The sequence below is a fragment of the Oncorhynchus masou genome, chromosome 24 (assembly GCF_036934945.1).
Source record: "Oncorhynchus masou masou isolate Uvic2021 chromosome 24, UVic_Omas_1.1, whole genome shotgun sequence".
NCBI lineage: Eukaryota > Metazoa > Chordata > Actinopteri > Salmoniformes > Salmonidae > Oncorhynchus > Oncorhynchus masou.
This window is the reverse complement of record NC_088235.1, coordinates 118,286,185-118,305,679: the sequence shown is the minus strand read 5'-3', so window position 1 is coordinate 118,305,679 and position 19,495 is coordinate 118,286,185. Positions and strand designations below refer to the sequence as shown.

At 45.4% G+C, this 19,495-nt stretch overlaps 1 protein-coding gene across 3 annotated transcripts in view; it reads right to left on the bottom strand.

Moving 5' to 3' along the window:
* Positions 1 to 19,495, bottom strand: part of shroom2a (shroom family member 2a) — a 134,945-nt gene that overhangs the window by 91,637 nt on the left and 23,813 nt on the right. For all 3 annotated transcript variants that reach the window (XM_064936256.1, XM_064936259.1, XM_064936257.1), the window contains exon 3: positions 8,715 to 8,863. In XM_064936256.1, the coding sequence (XP_064792328.1) occupies positions 8,715 to 8,863 (149 nt within the window). The remainder of the gene's footprint in view (positions 1 to 8,714; positions 8,864 to 19,495) is intronic.

Genomic DNA, 19,495 nt, shown 5'->3' with positions numbered 1-19,495 from the left:
TCAACTGTTCTGCCTGCGGCTATGGAATCCTGACCTGTTCAGAACCTCAGACTGGTGCAAAGTTTCACCGTCCAACAGGACAACGACCCTAAGCACACAGGAGTGGCTTTGGGACAAGTCTCTGAATGTCCTTGATTGGGGCTACAGGGTAGCCTAGTGGTTAGAGCATTGGGCTAGTAACCGAAAGGTTGCAAGTTCGAATCCCTGAGCTGACAAGGTACAAACCTAAGCTTGTTGCGTGATACCCAAGACTCAAAGGTGCTTCAAAAAAGTTGAGTAAAGGGTCTGAACACTCTTGAAAATGTGATTTGCGAAAAAGTCTAAAAACCTGTTTTTGCATTGTCATTAGGGGGCAGTGTGTACAGATTGGTGTGGGGAAAAAACTATTTAAATGCATTTTAGAATAAGTCTGTGTAGTGTGTAGAATAAGCCTGTAGCCTTTCCACAAAATGTGGAAATAGTCAAGGGGTGTAAATACTTTCAGAATGCACCGTTTACTGGGCAGGAAGTCGAACATCATAACAGGCTGCTCTTGAGGTGGTTAGTGTCCATGCTGCTATAGCAGCAGTTGTACCAGAACTTTAGGGCAGAACTTCATTGAAAGAACAACAAATAACTGCTTTGAAGGCTTTTCTCTGGGGAGAAGATGTTTTCGCTATTCTCCGACTGGATTCAGGCAAAAGCTTGATTTCCCAGCTAACTCCGCTGGTAGTCAAGAAAATGGGTCAGGTCGAGAAAACAATTCTCGTTGTTGTGTCACCGTTGGTGCCCCTTCCATGGAGGACCAGATCAGAAAGGCTGTGAAGCTGGGGATCATTGCTATGCAGCTCGGTGTAAATAATGACGCGGACATCTTCCATGGACGTTGCCAGGATGTTTTCGGTCTTGGTTGCTGAACGACAAGTGGCAGAATATGCTGTAGTAGTGCAGAAGTAAAAATGAAATGCTTGAAAATGTCCAAAATATCTGAGAACTTCTTATTCTCGAAAACAATGAGACGATAACTTTCCATGTAATTATACTGAACAAAAATAACATGTAAAGTAACATGTAAAACAACATGTAAAGTGTTGGTCCCATATTTCATGAGCTGAAATAAAAGATCCCAGAAAATGCACAAAAGGTTATTTCTCTCAAATGTTGTGCAAAAATTTGTTTACATCCCTGTTATTGAGCATTTCTCCTTTGCCCAGATAATCCATCCACCTGACAATTGTGGCATATCAAGAAACTGATTAAAAAGCATAATTTCACAGGTGCACCTTGTGCTGGTGACAAAAAAAGGCCACTCTAAATTGTGCAGTTGTCACACAACACAAAGCCTCAAGATGTCTCAAGTTGAGGGAGTGTACAATTTTGTTATTTCACCTTTATTTAACCAGGTAGGCCAGTTGAGAACAAGTTCTCATTTACAACTGCGACCTGGCCAAGATAAAGCAAAGCAGTGCGACACAATCAACAGTTACACATGGGATTAACAAACATACAGTCAATAACACAATTGAAAAATCTGTATACAATATGTGCAAATGTAGTAAGATTAGGGAGGTAAGACAATAAAAAGGCCATAGTGGCGAAATAACTACAATTTAGCAAATTAACACTGGAGTGATAGATGTGCAGATGATGATGGGCAAGTAGAGATACTGGGTTGCAAAAGAGCAAAATTAAATAACAATATGGGGATGAGGTAGTTAGGTGTGCTATTTACAGATGGGCTGTGTACAGGTGCAGTGATCGGTGAGCTGCTGTGACGGCTGATGCTTAAAGCTAGTGAGTGAGATCTGAGTCTCCAGCTTCAGTGATTTTTGCAATTTGTTCCAGTCATTGGCAGCAGAGAACTGGAAGGAAAGGCAGCCCAAGGAGGAGTTGGCTTTGTGGATGACCAGTGAGATATACCTGCTGGAGCGCGTGCTACGGGTGGGTGTTGTTATGGTGACCAGTGAGCTGAGATAAGGCGGGGCATTACGTAGCAAAGACTTATAGATGACCTGGAGCCAGTGGGTTTGGCGACGAGTATGAAACGAGGGCCAGCCAACGAGAGTGTGAAGGTCACAGTGGTGGGTAGTATATTGGGTTTTGACGACAAAACGGATGGAAATGGAAGGAGGATCAGACCACTGCAAATCTACCAAGACCTGGCCGTCCCTCTAAACTTTCAGCTCATACAAGGAGAAGACTGATCAGAGATGTAGCCAAGAGGCCCATGATCACTCTGGATGAACTGCAGAGATCTACAGCTGAGGTGGGAGACTCTGTCCATAGGACAACAATCAGTTGTATATTGCACAAATCTGGCCTTTATGGAAGAGTGGCAAGAAGAAAGCCATTTCTTAAAGATATCCATAAAAAGTGTCGTTTAAAGTTTGCCACAAGCCACCTGGGAGACACACCAAACATGTGGAAGAAGGTGCTCTGGTCAGATGCAACAATGCAAAACGTTATGTTTGGCGTAAAAGCAACACAGCTCATCAACCCCAACACACCATCCCCACTGTCAAACATGGTGGTGGCAGCATCATGGTTTGGGCCTGCTTTTCTTCAGCAGGGACAGGGAAGATGGTTACAATTGATGGGAAGATGGATGGAGCCAAATACAGGACCATTCTGGAAGAAAACCTGATGGAGTCTGCAAAAGACCTGAGACTGGGACGGAGATTTGTCTTCCAACAAGACAATGATCCAAAACATAAAGCAAAATTTACAATGGAATGGTTCAAAAATAAACATATCCAGGTGTTAGAATGGCCAAGTCAAAGTCCAGACCTGAATCCAATCGAGAATCTGTGGAAAGAACTGAAAACTGCTGTTCACAAATGCTCTCCATCCAACCTCACTGAGCTCGAGCTGTTTTGCAAGGAGGAATGGGAAAAAATTTCAGTCTCTCGATGTGCAAAACTGATAGAGACATACCCCAAGCGACTTACAGCTGTAATCGCAGCAAAAGGTGGCGTCAAATTTTTCAGTTTTTGATTTGTTAAAAAAGTTTGAAATATCCAATAAATGTTGTTCCACTTCATGATTGTGTCCCACTTGTTGTTGATTCTTCACAAAAAAATACAGTTTTATATCTTTATGTTTGAAGCCTGAAATGTGGCAAAAGGTCGCAAAGTTCAAGGGGGCCGAATACTTTCGCAAGGCACTGTACATACATATATACACACACACACACACACACACATACATACATACATACACGCACTGCTCAAAAAAATAAAGGGAACACTTAACCTCTTGAAACTCTGGGGGCGCTATTTCATTTTTGGATGAAAAACGTTCCCGTTTTAAACAAGCTATTTTGTCACAAAAAGATGCTCGACTATGCATATAATTGATAGCTTTGGAAAGAAAACACTCTGACGTTTCCAGAACTGCAAAGATATTCTATGTGCGTGCCCTAGAACGTGAGCTACAGGCAAAACCAAGATGAAACGGCATCCAGGAAATCAGCAGGATTTTTGAGGCTCCGTTTTCCATTGTCTCCTTATATGGCTGTGAATGCGAGAGGAATGAGCCTGCCCTTTCTGTCGTTTCCCCAAGGTGTCTGCAGCATTGTGACGTATTTGTAGGCATATCATTGGAAGATTGACCATAAGAGACCACATTTACCAGGTGTCCGCCCGGTGTCCTGCGCCGAAATTGGTGCGCAAACCTCAGCTGCAAGTATTTTTTCATGGAATTCAGAGAAGAAAGCAGGCTTCCGCGAACGATATATCAATGAAGAGATATGTGAAAAAAAACACCTTGAGGATTGATTCCAAACAACGTTTGCCATGTTTCGGTCGATATTATGGAGTTAATTCGGAAAAAGTTTGACGTTGTTGGTGACTGAATTTTCGGTTCGTTTCGGTAGCCAAATGTGATGTACAAAACGGAGCGATTTCTCCTACACAAAGATTCTTTCAGGAAAAACTGAACATTTGCTATGTAACTGAGAGTCTCCTCATTGAAAACATCCGAAGCTCTTCAAAGGTAAATGATTTTATTTATTTGGTTATCTGGTTTTTGTGAAAATGTTGCGTGCTAAATGCTACTCAAAATGCTAAGCTAGCTTTGCATACTCTTACACAAATTAGTGAATTGCTATGGTTCAAAAGCATATTTTGAAAATCTGAGATGACAGTGTTGTTAAGAAAAGGCTAAGCTTGAGAGCAGGCGCATTATTTTCATTTCAGAAATCGTTAACGTTGCGTTATGCTAATGAGCCTGAGGCTTTATTCACGATCCCGGATCTGGGATGGGGAGTATCAAGAGGTTTTAAACAACACAATGTAACTCCAAGTCAATCACACTTCTGTGAAATCAAACTGTCCACTAAGGAAGCAACACTGATTGACAATCAATTTCACATGCTGTTGTGCAAGTGGAATAGACATCAGGTGGAAATTTTAGACAATTAGCAAGACACCCCCAATAAAGGAGTGGTTCTGCAGGTGGTGACCACAGACCACTTCTCAGTTCCTATGCTTCCTGGCTGATGTTTTGGTCAATTTTGAATGCTGGCGGTGCTTTCACTCTAGTGGAAGCATGAGACGGAGTCTACAACCCACACAAGTGGCTCAGGTAGTGCAGCTCATCCAGGATGGCACATCAATGCGAGCTGTGGCAAGAAGGTTTGCTGTGTCTGTCAGCGTAGCGTCCAGAGCATCCAGGCGCTACCAGGAGACAGGCCAGTACATCAGGAGACGCAGAGGAGGCCGTAGGACGGCAACAACCCAGCAGCAGGACCGCTACCTCCGCCTTTGTGCAAGGAGGAGCAGGAGGAGCACTGCCAGAGCCCTGCAAAATGACCTCCAGCAGGCCACAAATGTGCATGTGTCTGCTCAAACGGTCAGAAACAGACTCCATGAGGGTGGTATGAGGGCCAGACGTCCACAGGTGGGGGTTGGGCTTACATCCCAACACCGTGCAGGACGTTTGGCATTTGCCAGAGAACACCAAGATTGGCAAATTTGCCACTGGCGCCCTGTGCTCTTCACAGATGAAGGCAGGTTCACACTGAGCACGTGACAGACGTGACAGATTCTGGAGACGCCGTGGAGAACATTCTGCTGCCTGCAACATCCTCCAGCATGACCGGTTTGGCGGTGGGTCAGTCATGGTGTGGGGTGGCATTTCTTTGGGGGACCGCACAGACCTCCATGTGCTCGCCAGAGGTAGCCTGACTGCCATTAGGTACCGAGATGAGATCCTCAGACCCCTTGTGAGACCATATGCTGGTGCGGTTGGCCCTGGGTTCCTCCTAATGCAAGACCTCATGTGGCTGGAGTGAGTCCGCAGTTCCTGCAAGAGGAAGGCGTTGATGCTATGGACTGGCCCACCCGTTCCCCAGACCTGAATCCAATTGAGCACATCTGGGACATCATGTCTCGCTCCATCCACTAACGTGGCGTTGCACCACAGACTGTCCAGGAGTTGGCGGATGCTTTAGTCCAGGTCTGGGAGGAGATCCCTCAGGAGACCATCCTCCACCTCATCAGGAGCATGCCCAGGCGCTGTAGGGAGGTCATACAGGCACGTGGAGGCCACACACACTACTGAGCCTCATTTTGACTTGTTTTAAGGACATTACATCAACGTTGGATCAGCCTGTAGTGTGGTTTTCCACTTTAATTTTGAGTGTGACTCCAAATCCAGACCTCCATGGGTTGATAAATTTGATTTCCATTGATAATTTATGTGTGATTTTGTTGTCAGCACATTCAACTATGTAAAGAAAAAAGTATTTAATAAGAATATTTCATTAATTCAGATCTAGGATGTGTTATTTTAGTGTTCCCTTTATTTATTTGAGCAGTGTATATATACAGTGGGAAAAAAAAAGTATTTAGTCAGCCACCAATTGTGCAAGTTCTCCTACTTAAAAAGATGAGGCCTATAATTTTCATCATAGGTACACTTCAACTATGACAGACAATATGAGAAAAAAATCCAGAAAATCACATGGTAGGATTTATAATGAATTTATTTGCAAATTATGGTGGAAAATATGTATTTGGTCAACAAAAGTTTCTCAATACTTTGTTATATAACCTTTGTTGGCAATGACAGAGGTCAAACATTTTCTGTAAGTCTTCACAAGGTTTTCACCCACTGTTGCTGGTAGTTTGGCCCATTCCTCCATGCAGATCTCCTCTAGAGCAGTGATGTTTTGGGGCTGTTGCTGAGCAACACGGACTTTCAACTCCCTCCAAAGATTTTCTATGGGGTTGAGATCTGGAGACTGGCTAGGCCACTCCAGGACCTTGAAATGCTTCTTACGAAGCCCCTCCTTCGTTGCCCGGCCGGTGTGTTTGGGATCATTATCATGCTGAAAGACCCAGCCACGTTTCATCTTCAATGCCCTTGCTGATGGGAAGTTTTTACTCAAAACCAGCCCCAAATTGGTGCTGACCAACTGGAAACATTGTATCAACTATTAGCTTGGTCCAGCCCCAAACTGATGCTAACCAACTGGAAACATTGTATCAACAATTAGTTGGACCAGCCCCAAAATGATGCTAATCAACTGGAAACATTGTATAAAATATTCTGTCCCCTCAGTGTTTCCTGTACCAGTCAGCTCTGGACAGACTCAGCTGTAGACTATTTGCTAAAGGGATAAGAAGTAATCAGCATATTTTATCAAGTTTCCACTGGATCAGGACATTTTTCCCTTTCATGCTGTGTGGTTATCAAAATATTTTTCAAACAGGCGACGTTGAGGAATTATTGTCATTCTCAATGGATGTAAAAACAGACTTGGTTTACTTGCTGTTTGAGGTGAAGAAAAAGACTGAGAAGCTCCACAGTGACGGTGAGTTAAGACAATCAGACATCCTACCAGATCCCCAAAGGGACACATAGGACTACATTTGTGCGCAGGCCAGGTCACCTAGGACTATTTCTATCTGTAGTCAGGTGCGTGTCCTTACTCAAGAACAGCAGGAGCGCTACAAACTAAAGACCACTCGTAACTGGATTGAAATCAATCAAAACTTTCTCCCAAGTGTAGCCTAGTTTAACCTTAACCCCAGGTGGTGTGCTCCGCTAACAACGTGCCCACTCCTACAATGACAACAGAACGATTGGGATAATAATTGATTGAATGCATCAACAGAAATGACTGTATCCAAACAAACATTGTAGATTAGGAACGATGGTAATTAACGGTAAATGTACTACTGGTGATAGTGGTGCGTCATCCTCGTGGCCTCCGCAAGGATCAGTCCACTGAGACGGGCCTCCGCAACGGATCAGTCCACTGTGACGGGCCTCCGCAACGGATCAGTCCACTGAGACGGGCCTCCGCAACGGATCGGTCCACTGAGACGGGCCTCCGCAACGGATCAGTCCACTGTGACGGGCCTCCGCAATGGATCAGTCCACTGAGACGGGCCTCCGCAATGGATCAGTCCACTGAGACGGGCCTCCGCAATGGATCAGTCCACTGAGACGGGCCTCCGCAATGGATCAGTCCACTGAGACGGGCCTCCGCAATGGATCAGTCCACTGTGACGGGCCTCCGCAATGGATCAGTCCACTGAGACGGGCCTCCGCAATGGATCAGTCCACTGAGACGGGCCTCCGCAATGGATCAGTCCACTGTGACGGGCCTCCGCAATGGATCAGTCCACTGTGACGGGCCTCCGCAACGGATCAGTCCACTGAGACAGCCATGAATCAGGCTGGTGTCTCGTGTGCCAACATTTTAGTAAATATATTTGCGACTGCTCGACTAAAAATATATATCTTGGTTGGTTCGACCAACATCCTATTGACCAAACAATCGACCAGTTGACTAAATTGGGTCAGCCCTACTTTGAATTACACAGAACTCAATTCTACTTCCTTTCACTCAAACTCTACATCCTGTGGGGTGTGGCAAATTCAACTTGAATTTCAAGTTCTGAATTGAGCTGAACCCTGGCATACTCCATCCTGAATGTGAGAATCTTCCAATTGGATTTCTGGAAAACCGGGGAATATTTGAAAAATTAACAGAATTTTGCAATCCTAGGTGGGGTCTTTCCCGTACCTGGCTGGGTGTGTCCTTAACCAAACCGGGCTGGGTGTGTCCCAGTCAGATACACTACTAGATTAAAATGTCCTTCTTTCCTCCCCCTCCTCTCATCTTAATCAATACTGCTGGAAACTGTGTCAATAACCCTGAACTCTCAACTGCTGCTGCAATCCCGCAGCACACAACCAGCCTGCTAGCACAGCCCTGTAGCGGACAGAGAACCAGCACAGAGCAGAGCCTCAGCCCCGTAGCAGAGCCTCAGCCCCGTAGCAGAGCCTCAGCCCCGTAGCAGAGCCTCAGCCCCGTAGCAGAGCCTCAGCCCCGTAGCAGAGCCTCAGCCCCGTAGCAGAGCCTCAGCCCCGTAGCAGAGCCTCAGCCCCGTAGCAGAGCCTCAGCCCCGTAGCAGAGCCTCAGCCCCGTAGCAGAGCCTCAGCCCCGTAGCAGAGCCTCAGCCCCGTAGCAGAGCCTCAGCCCTGTAGCAGAGCCCTAACCCTAGTCCAGACAGACCTGTAGCAGAGCCCTAGCACAGACAGCCCTGTAGCAGAGCCCTAGCCCTAGTCCAGACCGACACTGTGCAGAGAAGAGCAGCTCAGTGATAGTCCAGGGATCTCCATCTCATCTCTCCCCTGTAACCATAGGGACCGGTTACCTGGAGGGGCAGCCAGGGAGATAAGCGCAGCAGTTGTGTGTTGGGGTGTGTGTGGTTTCCTACCTCTTGACAACCAGATTGAGGGTCTTGTATGATCCCTTGACCAGGCAGATGGCCTCCTGCCTGTAACCACTCAGAGGGACCTGGTTGATGTTCACCATCTCGTCTCCAACCTGGAGGCTGACCGCTGCTGCCTTGCTGCCCTCCTCCACCTATATCACACACAGCAGGGTTAGGGTTAACACAGCAGGGTTCGGGTAAACACACCAGGGTTCGGGTAAACACACCAGGGTTCGGGTAAACACACCAGGGTTCGGGTAAACACACCAGGGTTCGGGTAAACACAGCAGGGTTCGGGTAAACACACCAGGGTTCGGGTAAACACACCAGGGTTCGGGTAAACACACCAGGGTTCGGGTAAACACACCAGGGTTCGGGTAAACACACCAGGGTTCGGGTAAACACACCAGGGTTCGGGTAAACACAGCAGGGTTCGGGTAAACACAGCAGGGTTCGGGTAAACACAGCAGGGTTCGGGTAAACACAGCAGGGTTCGGGTTAACACAGAAGGGTTCGGGTTAACACAGCAGGGTTCGGGTTAACACAGCAGGGTTCGGGTTAACACAGCAGGGTTCGGGTTAACACAGCAGGGTTCGGGTTAACACAGCAGGGTTCGGGTTAACACAGCAGGGTTCGGGTTAACACAGCAGGGTTAGGGCTAAAACACCTGATTTAGGGTTAAAACGTGGTTAGGGTTAAAACACCTGATTTAGGGTTAAAACGTGGTTAGGGTTGGGGCTAAAACACCTGATTTAGGGTTAAAACGTGGTTAGGGTTAGGGCTAAAACACCTGATTTAGGGTTAAAACGTGGTTAGGGCTAAAACACCTGATTTAGGGTTAAAACGTGGTTAGGGTTAGGGCTAAAACACCTGATTTAGGGCTAAAACACCTGATTTAGGGTTAAAACGTGGTTAGGGCTAAAACACCTGATTTAGGGTTAAAACGTGGTTAGGGCTAAAACACCTGATTTAGGGTTAAAACGTGGTTAGGGTTGGGGCTAAAACACCTGATTTAGGGTTAAAACGTGGTTAGGGTTAGGGCTAAAACACCTGATTTAGGGTTAAAACGTGGTTAGGGCTAAAACACCTGATTTAGGGTTAAAACGTGGTTAGGGTTAGGGCTAAAACACCTGATTTAGGGCTAAAACACCTGATTTAGGGTTAAAACGTGGTTAGGGCAAAAACACCTGATTTAGGGTTAAAACGTGGTTAGGGTTAAAACACCTGATTTAGGGCTAAAACACCTGATTGAGGGTTAAAACACCTGATTTAGGGTTAAAACACCTGATTTAGGGTTAAAGCATGGTTAGGGCTAAAACACCTGATTTAGGGCTAAAACACCTGATTTAGGGCTAAAACACCTGATTTAGGGCTAAAACGTGGTTAGGGCTAAAACACCTGATTTAGGGCTAAAACACCTGATTTAGGGCTAAAACACCTGATTTAGGGTTAAAACAACATTTTTGGTAAGGTCTTCTCATTACCGTAATGCCCAATTCTCATCACCATATGGTTGTCTGTTAAGGTAATTCGGTCAGTTACGGTAATAATGAAAACTGTTTCTGATTCATGTACAATGTAAAGTCATCACACTGTGACAACAGATACATTACTAACCAGACAACAGGGCTCCCGCACCACTAACCAGACAACAGGGCTCCCGCACCACTAACCAGACAAGTGCTAAACTTAGGTCTCATTACTTCTGCCTCACGTACCAAATGCATGTTGACCAGAACAAGTGAATTATTCATCAATATTAAAATTTACAGCTGATTTCACAGCCTTCTATCAGACACATGCTTCACCAACGCACAGCTTAAAGTGAGGCCAGATAAGTGGTGAGACATCCAAGCCTGGTTATCAGCCTTAGACAGAAGTCATGACACATTAGCTCCTGGCTCTGGACTCAATCAGACTGCTCTGCTGGAGGTTAGCCTGAGTCCTGGACCTGTACAAATCAGCAGGGCTCGACAATCTGGACCGTCTCTTTTTAAAATTATCCGCCACCATTGCTGCCACGCCTATTACCTGCCTGTTCAACAGCTTTTTCTTATTGTCCGATATTCCCATAGATTGGAAAACTGCCACGGTCATCCCCCTCTTCAAAGGGGGAGACGCTCAAGACCCAAACTGCTACAGACCTATATCTATCCTGCCCTACCTTTCTAAGGTCTTCGAAAGCCAAGTTAACAAACAGATTACTGACCATTTTGAATCCCACCGTACATTCCCCGCTATGCAATCTGGTTTCCGGGCTGATCATGGGTGCACCTCAGCCACGCTCAAGGTCCTAAACGATATCATAACCGCCATCGATAAAAGACAGTGCTGTGCAGCCATCTTCATTGACCTGGCCAAGGCTTTCAAATCTGTCAATCACAGCATTCTTATCGGCAGACTCAACAGCCTTGGTTTCTCAAATGATTGCCTCGCCTGGTTCACCCAACTACTTCTCTGATAGAGTTCAGTGTGTCAAATCGGAGGGTCTGTTGGCCGGACCTCTGGCAGTCTCTATGGGGGTAACACAGGGTTAAAATCTCGGGCCGACTCTTTTCTCTGTTTACATCAATGATGTCGCTCTTGCTGCTGGTGAGTCTCTGATCCACCTCTACGCAGACGACACCATTCTGTATACTTCTGGCCCTTCTTTGGACACCGTGTTAACAAACCTCCAAACGAGCTTCAATGCCATACAACTCTCCTTCCGTGGCCTCCAACGGCTCAAAAATGCAAGTAAAACTAAACGCATGCTCTTCAACTGATCGCTGCTCGCATCTGCCCGTCCATCCAGCATCACTACTCTGGACGGTTCTGACTTAGAACATGTGGACAATTACAAATACCTGGGTGTCTGGTTGGACTGAAAACTCTCCTTCCAGACTCACATCAAGCATCTCCAATCCAAAATTAAATGTAGAATAGGCTTCCTATTTCGAAACAAAGCCTCCTTCACTCACACTGCCAAACATACCCTCGTAAAACTGACTATCCTACCGATCCTCGACTTTGGCGATGTCATTTACAAAATAGCCTCCAACACTCTACTCAGCAAATTAGATGCAGTCTATCACAGTGCCATCCGTTTTGTCACCAAAGCCCCATATACTACCCACCACTGCAACCTGTATGCTCTCGTTGGCTGGCCCTCGCTTCATATTCGTTGCCCAACCCACTGGCTCCAGGTCATCTATAAGTCTTTGCTAGGTAAAGCCCCGCCTTATCTCAGCTCACTGGTCACCATAGCAGCAACCGTAGCACGCACTCCAGCAGGTATATCTCACTGATCATCCCCAAAGCCAACTCCCCATTTGGCCGCCATCCAGTTCTCTGCTGCCAATGACTAACAAATTGCAAAAATCATTGAAGCTGGAGAGTATTTCTACTTGCACATCATCATCTGCACATCTATCACTCCAGTGTTAATTTGTTAAATTGTAGTTACTTCGCTACTCTGGCCTATTTATTGCATTAACGCCTTACTCCATTTGCACAAACTGTATACAGATGTTTCTATTGTTATTGGCTGTATGTTTGTTTATTCCATGTGTAACTCTGTGTTGTTGTTTGTGTCGCACTGCTTTGCTTTATCTTGGCCAGGTCGCTGTTGTAAATGAGAACTTGTTCTCAACTGGCCTACCTGGTTAAATAAAGGTGAAAAAAATAAATAAAAATAAAAAGAGTCATAGGTTAGTCTGGGTCAGAGGCTCACAGAACATCAACATATTAAAGATATAACATTTAAAAAGTCAAGACTGCCTTGGGGTTGAGTTATAGCCACTACATCAACATAAAATATATTCTGTTCCAAATATGCGTCTGTATTTGTTCATTTAGTAAGACGCCCTTCTGAGGGTAGGCCTGGGGGAGTAGGCCTGGGTCCTGGGCCAGAACAGAGGCTCAGAACATATTTTTATCATCATTGCATTTTCATATCAATTTTACGCTAGCCTTTCATAACTGAAATATAGAGCTACTGTCCGAGACCTAGACTCCATGCTGGGTGTGACTGAATTAGGACTAAGGGAAAGACGGATACCTAGTCAGTTGTCCAACTGAATGTATTAAACTGAAATGTGTCCACCGCATTTAACCCAACCCCTCTGAATCAGAGAGGTAACTTAATCGACGTCCAAGTCTTCGGTGCCCGGGGAACAGTGGATTAACTGCCTTGCTCAGGGACAATGACAGATTTTTACCTTGTCAGCACGGGGATTCGATCCAGCAACATTTCAGTTACTGGTCCAATGCTCTAAACACTAGGCTGCCTGCCACCCCTACAGTTCGGGAAAGGTTCATGCTAAGGGTATTCTTAGCAGTTCAAGAAATTCACAAAAAACAAGGAATCCTGGTAGAGGATGAAAGAGCCACTCCCTCCAGATAACCTTGAGCCACTCCCTCCAGATAACCTTGAGCCACTCCCTCCAGATAACCTTGAGCCACTCCCTCCACACGTTTCAAACCAAGACGTTTTCTTCCAACTTTAGCATTCCGCCAACAAAGCCTCAACATTTATTTCCACCAAACGACCGCATCATGATTGTGGTTCTGCCTAGGGCTTAGTATGAAATGGAGCCGTAATGTTGAGGTGACATTGGCAGCGCCGGTTACTACTATTCTCCTGCCAGTTGTCAACTTTGTGAGGCAAATCTCTTCACCACATGCACTGTTTTCTAACCACAGCTGGAACCATAAAGAATTACTGTGGGAATAATATCAATGATGAACATATTGGAATAAAGCAGACTAATGCAATTGAAGACATCAAATTGTTGCTTAACGAAACTCCCAAAATTATTATAATACATTTGTATTATTGTCTTAATCAATGTGATTTTGCTTCACTGAATCTCTGTCTGTATAGGCCATTTGTTTAATTGGTTTCTGTCTGGGCAAAAAAGTGTACGTGGAATAGCTAATCTAGTACTGATCAGAAACAATTAGGATGATAAATGTCGCCCAAATCAAGTGTAGGGCTATTATTATTATTATTATACTACTATTCCGCTAGATCCTGTAAAGGCAACTCCAAAAGCCCACGGAGGTTTGAAATATGAACTCAAAATATGCCATTCTATTCTGTTGAAAATAAATGTTATTAGTCTTATGCTTCTTAGGACCTTTCAGTATATCTCTCTGCTATTGACCACTCCTTCAGATTGATAATTTAAAACCTAATCAATATCACAAACAGTCTCATCACATTCTTGTGGATTTTTATTTAAAATCATATTATTAGTCATCGTCAACAGCATAATCAGAAGAAGCAGGGATGAGGCTTTATTTAATCTACCTAGACAACACACTGATGTTCCATTCAGCTGCATCATTTTACATGCGCTAAAAACAAGTGTAGACTTTACTGTGAAATGCTGACTTACAAGCCCTTAACCAACAGTGCAGATCAAGAAGAAGAAAGTATTTACCAAGTAGACTAAAATAAAAAGTAACACAATAAGAATAACGAGGCTATATACAGGGGGCACCGGTACAGAGTCAATGCGGAGGCTATATACAGGGGGCACCGGTACCGAGTCAATGCGGAGGCTATATACAGGGGGCACCGGTACCGAGTCAATGTGGAGGCTATATACAGTGGTTACCAGTACAGAGTCAATGTGGAGGCTATATACAGGGGGTACCGGTACAGAGTCAATGTGGAGACTATATACAGGGGGCACCGGTACAGAGTCAATGTGGAGACTATATACAGGGGGTACTGGTACATAGTCAATGTGGAGGCTATATACAGGGGGCACCGGTACAGAGTCAATGTGGAGACTATATACAGGGGGTACTGGTACATAGTCAATGTGGAGGCAATATACAGGGTATTACGGTACAGAGTCAATGTGGAGGCTATATACAGGGTATTACGGTACAGAGTCAATGTGGAGGCTATATACAGGGGGTACCGGTACAGAGTCAGTGTGGAGGCTATATACAGAGAGTACCGGTACAGAGTCAGTGTGGAGGCTATATACAGGGGGTACCGGTACAGAGTCAGTGTGGAGGCTATATACAGGGAGTACCGGTACAGAGTCAGTGTGGAGGCTATATACAGGGTGTACCAGTACAGAGTCAGTGTGGAGGCTATATACATTTACATTTACATTTAAGTCATTTAGCAGACGCTCTTATCCAGAGCGACTTACAAATTGGTGAATTCACCTTCTGACATCAGTGGAACAGCCACTTTACAATAGTGCATCTAAATCATTTAAGGGGGGGGGTGAGAAGGATTGCTTTATCCTATCCTAGGTATTCCTTGAAGAGGTGGGGTTTCAGGTGTCTCCGGAAGGTGGTGATTGACTCCGCTGTCCTGGCGTCGTGAGGGAGTTTGTTCCACCATTGGGGGGCCAGAGCAGCGAACAGTTTTGACTGGGCTGATACAGGGAGTACCAGTACAGAGTCAGTGTGGAGGCTATATACAGGGGGTACCGGTACAGAGTCAGTGTGGAGGCTATATACAGGGAATACCAGTACAGAGTCAGTGTGGAGGCTATATACAGGGAGTGCCAGTACAGAGTCAGTGTGGAGGCTATATACAGGGAGTGCCGGTACAGAGTCAGTGTGGAGGCTATATACAGGGGGCACCAGTACAGAGTCAGTGTGGAGGCTATATACAGGGAGTGCCAGTACAGAGTCAGTGTGGAGGCTATATACAGGGAGTGCCGGTACAGAGTCAGTGTGGAGGCTATATACAGGGGGTACCGGTACAGAGTCAGTGTGGAGGCTATATACAGGGAGTACCAGTACAGAGTCAGTGTGGAGGCTATATACAGGGGGCACCAGTACAGAGTCAGTGTGGAGGCTATATACAGGGGGCACCAGTACAGAGTCAGTGTGGAGGCTATATACAGGAGTTATCGGTACCGAGTCAGTGTGCAGGGGTACAGCCTAGTTGAGATAATCTGTACATGTAGGTGAGGGCGAAGCTCTTTGTTTGTTACCTATGCGAGTAGTAGCAGTGTACAAGGGTGGTTGGGGGGGGTCAATGTAAATTGTCCGGTGACGATTTTTATGAATTGTTCAGCAGTCTTATCGCTTGGGGGTAGAAGCTGTTGAGGAGCCTTTTGGTCCTAGACTTGGCGCTCTGTTACCGCTTGCCATGCGGTAGTAGAGAAAACAGTCTATAACTTGGGTGACTGGAGTCTCTGACAATTTTATGGGCTCTCTTTTGACACCGCCTATTATATTGGTCCTGGATGGCAGGAAGCTCAGCCCCAGTGTTGTACTGTGTTGTTCGCACTGCCCTCTGTAGCGCCTTACGGTCAGATGCCACGGTGATGCAACCGGTCAGGATGCTCTCGATGGTGCAGCTATAGAACCTTTTGAGGATCTGGGGATCCATGCCAAATCTTTTCAGTCTCCTGAGGGGGAAAAGCTGTTGTTGTGCCATCTTCAAAACTGAAGTACAGGAGGGGACTAATTACACACCCCAGTGTTAAGGATCAGTGTGGCAGACGTATTGTTGCCTACTCTTACCACCTGGGAGCGGCCCATCAGGAAGTCCAGGATCCAGTTGCAGATGGATGTGTTTAGTCCCAGAATCCTTGGCTTGGTGATGAGATTTGTGGGCACTATGGTGTTGAACGCTGAGCTGTAGTCGATGAACAGCATTCTCACATAGGTGTTCCTTTTATCCAGGTGGGAAAGGGCGGTGTGGAGTGTGATTGAGATTGTGTCATCTGTGGATCTGTTGGGGCGGTATGCGAAGAGGAGTGGGTCTAGGGTGTCCGGGAGGATGCCGTTGATGTGAGCCATGACCAGCCTTTCAAAGCATGTCTTGGCTACCGACATGAGTGCCACGGCGCGGTAATGATTTAGGCAGGTTAGCTTCGCTTCCTTGGGCACAGGGACTATGGTGGTCCGTTTGAAACATGTAGGTATTACAGACTCGGTCAGGGAGAGGTTGAAAATGTCAGTGAAGACACTTGACAGTTGGCCCGCATTGACGCTTTGCTTGTTTGATGTCTTCTGGTTGGTTTATGTACGTCCAGTCACTGTGGGGAAGACGTTGACGATGCACTTATTGATGAAGCCAATGACTGAGGTGGTGTATTCCTCAATGCCATTGGATGAATCCTGGAACATATTCCAGTCTGTGCTAGCAAAACAGTCCTGTAGCGTAGCAGCCGAGTCATCTGACCACTTCCGTACTGAGCGAGTCACTGGTTCTTCCTGCTTTCGTTTCTGCTTTGCCAAATGGAGGGTGGGGGAGAGCTTTGTATGCATCTGTGTGTTTGGAGTAAAGGTGGTCTAGGATTTTTTCCCCTCTTGTGACATGCTGGTAAAAATTTGGTAAAACTGGTTTGTCTGCAATAAAAGTCCCTGGCCACGAGGAGCGCGCCGCTTCTGGGTGAGCATTTTCTTCTTTGCTTATGGCCTTATAGAGTTGCTTGAGAGCGGTCTTCATGCCAGCATCGCTTTGTGGTGGTAAATAGACGGCTATGAATAATACAGATGAGAACATTGGTAGATAGTTTGGCCGACAACCTGTACACTACCTTAGGCGAGCAATACCCCGAGACTTCTTCAATATTAGACATTGCGCACCAGCTGTTTTTGACAAAAAGACACACCGCACCCCTCGTCTACCAGAGGTAGCATCTCTGTTCTGCCGGTGCATTGAAAATCCCACTAGCTCTACATTGTCCGTTTCTTCGTTCAGCCACGCCCCAGTGAAACATAAGATGTTACAGTTTAAATGTCCCATTGGTATGATAATCTTAATAATTTGTCATAAATTTCATTTTCTAACGATTGCACGTTAGCAAGGAAAATGGAAGGCATTGGGAGTTTACATCGCTCGCCTCAGGCTTCTCAAAAGGATCCCCGATCTGCGTCCCCTTTTCCGGCGTCTTTTCTTCACGCAGGAGTGGATCTGGGCCTGTTCCAGTGAAAGCAGGATATCCTTCTCGTTGAACTCGTTAGAAGATAAAGATTCTTCCAGTCCGTGGTGAGTAATCACTTTTCTGATGCCCAGAAGTTATTCTTGGTCATAGGAGACAGTAGCAGCAACATTATGTACAAAATAAGTTAAAGAACAAGTTACACAAAACGAGAAAAAAAAAGTTTAAAAAATTGCACAATTGGTTGGGAGAATGTAAAACATCAGCCATGTTCTTCGGTGCCATCTTTTGATGTAATCACAGAGTAATACTCTGAATGAGCAGAACCTGTTGTATAAACATGTCTGTTCTGTTCATGAGCAGAACCTGTTGTTTCAGCATGTCTGTTCTGTTCATGAGCAGAACCTGTTGTTTCAGCATGTCTGTTTTGTTAATGAGCAAAACCTGATATATACAGTGCCTTGCGAAAGTATTCGGCCCCCTTGAACTTTGCGAACTTTTGCCACATTTCAGGCTTCAAACATAAAGATATAAAATCAAAAGCTGAAAAATTGGGCGTGCAAAATTATTCAGCCCCCCTTAAGTTAATACTTTGTAGCGCCACCTTTTGCTGCGATTACAGCTGTAAGTCGCTTGGGGTATGTCTCTATCAGTTTTGCACATTGAGAGACTGACATTTTTTCCCATTCCTCCTTGCAAAACAGATCAAGCTCTGAGGTTGGATGGAGAGCATTTGTGAACAGCAGTTTCAGTTCTTTCCACAGATTCTCGATTGGATTCAGGTCTGGACTTTGACTTGGCCATTCTAACACCTGGATATGTTTATTTTTGAACCATTCAATTGTAGATTTTGCTTTATGTTTTGGATCATTGTCTTGTTGGAAGACAAATCTCCGTCCCAGTCTCAGGTCTTTTGCAGACTCCATCAGGTTCTCTTCCAGAATGGTCCTGTATTTGGCTCCATCCATCTTCCCATCAATTTTAACCATCTTCACTGTCCCTGCTGAAGAAAAGCAGGCCCAAACCATGATGCTGCCACCACCATGTTTGGCAGTGGAGATGGTGTGTTCAGGGTGATGAGCTGTGTTGCTTTTACACCAAACATAACGTTTTGCATTGTTGCCAAAAATTTCAATTTTGGTTTCATCTGACCAGAGCACCTTCTTCCACATGTTTGGTGTGTCTCCCAGGTGGCTTGTGGCAAACTTTAAACAACACTTTTTATGGATATCTTAAGAAATGGCTTTCTTCTTGCCACTCTTCCATAAAGGCCAGATTTGTGCAATATACGACTGATTGTTGTCCTATGGACAGAGTCTCCCACCTCAGCTGTAGATCTCTGCAGTTCATCCAGAGTGATCATGGGCCTCTTGGCTGCATCTCTGATCAGTCTTCTCCTTGTATGAGCTGAAAGTTTAGAGGGACGGCCAGGTCTTGGTAGATTTGCAGTGGTCTGATACTCCTTCCATTTCAATATTATCGCTTGCACAGTGCTCCTTGGGATGTTTAAAGCTTGGGAAATCTTTTTGTATCCAAATCCGGCTTTAAACTTCTTCACAACAGTATCTCGGACCTGCCTGGTGTGTTCCTTGTTCTTCATGATGCTCTCTGCGCTTTTAACGGACCTCTGAGACTATCACAGTGCAGGTGCATTTATACGGAGACTTGATTACACACAGGTGGATTGTATTTATCATCATTAGTCATTTAGGTCAACATTGGATCATTCTGAGATCCTCATTGAACTTCTGGAGAGAGTTTGCTACACTGAAAGTAAAGGGGCTGAATAATTTTGCACGCCCAATTTTTCAGTTTTTGATTTGTTAAAAAAGTTTGAAATATCCAATAAATGTCGTTCCACTTCATGATTGTGTCCCACTTGTTGTTGATTCTTCACAAAAAATACAGTTTTATATCTTTATGTTTGAA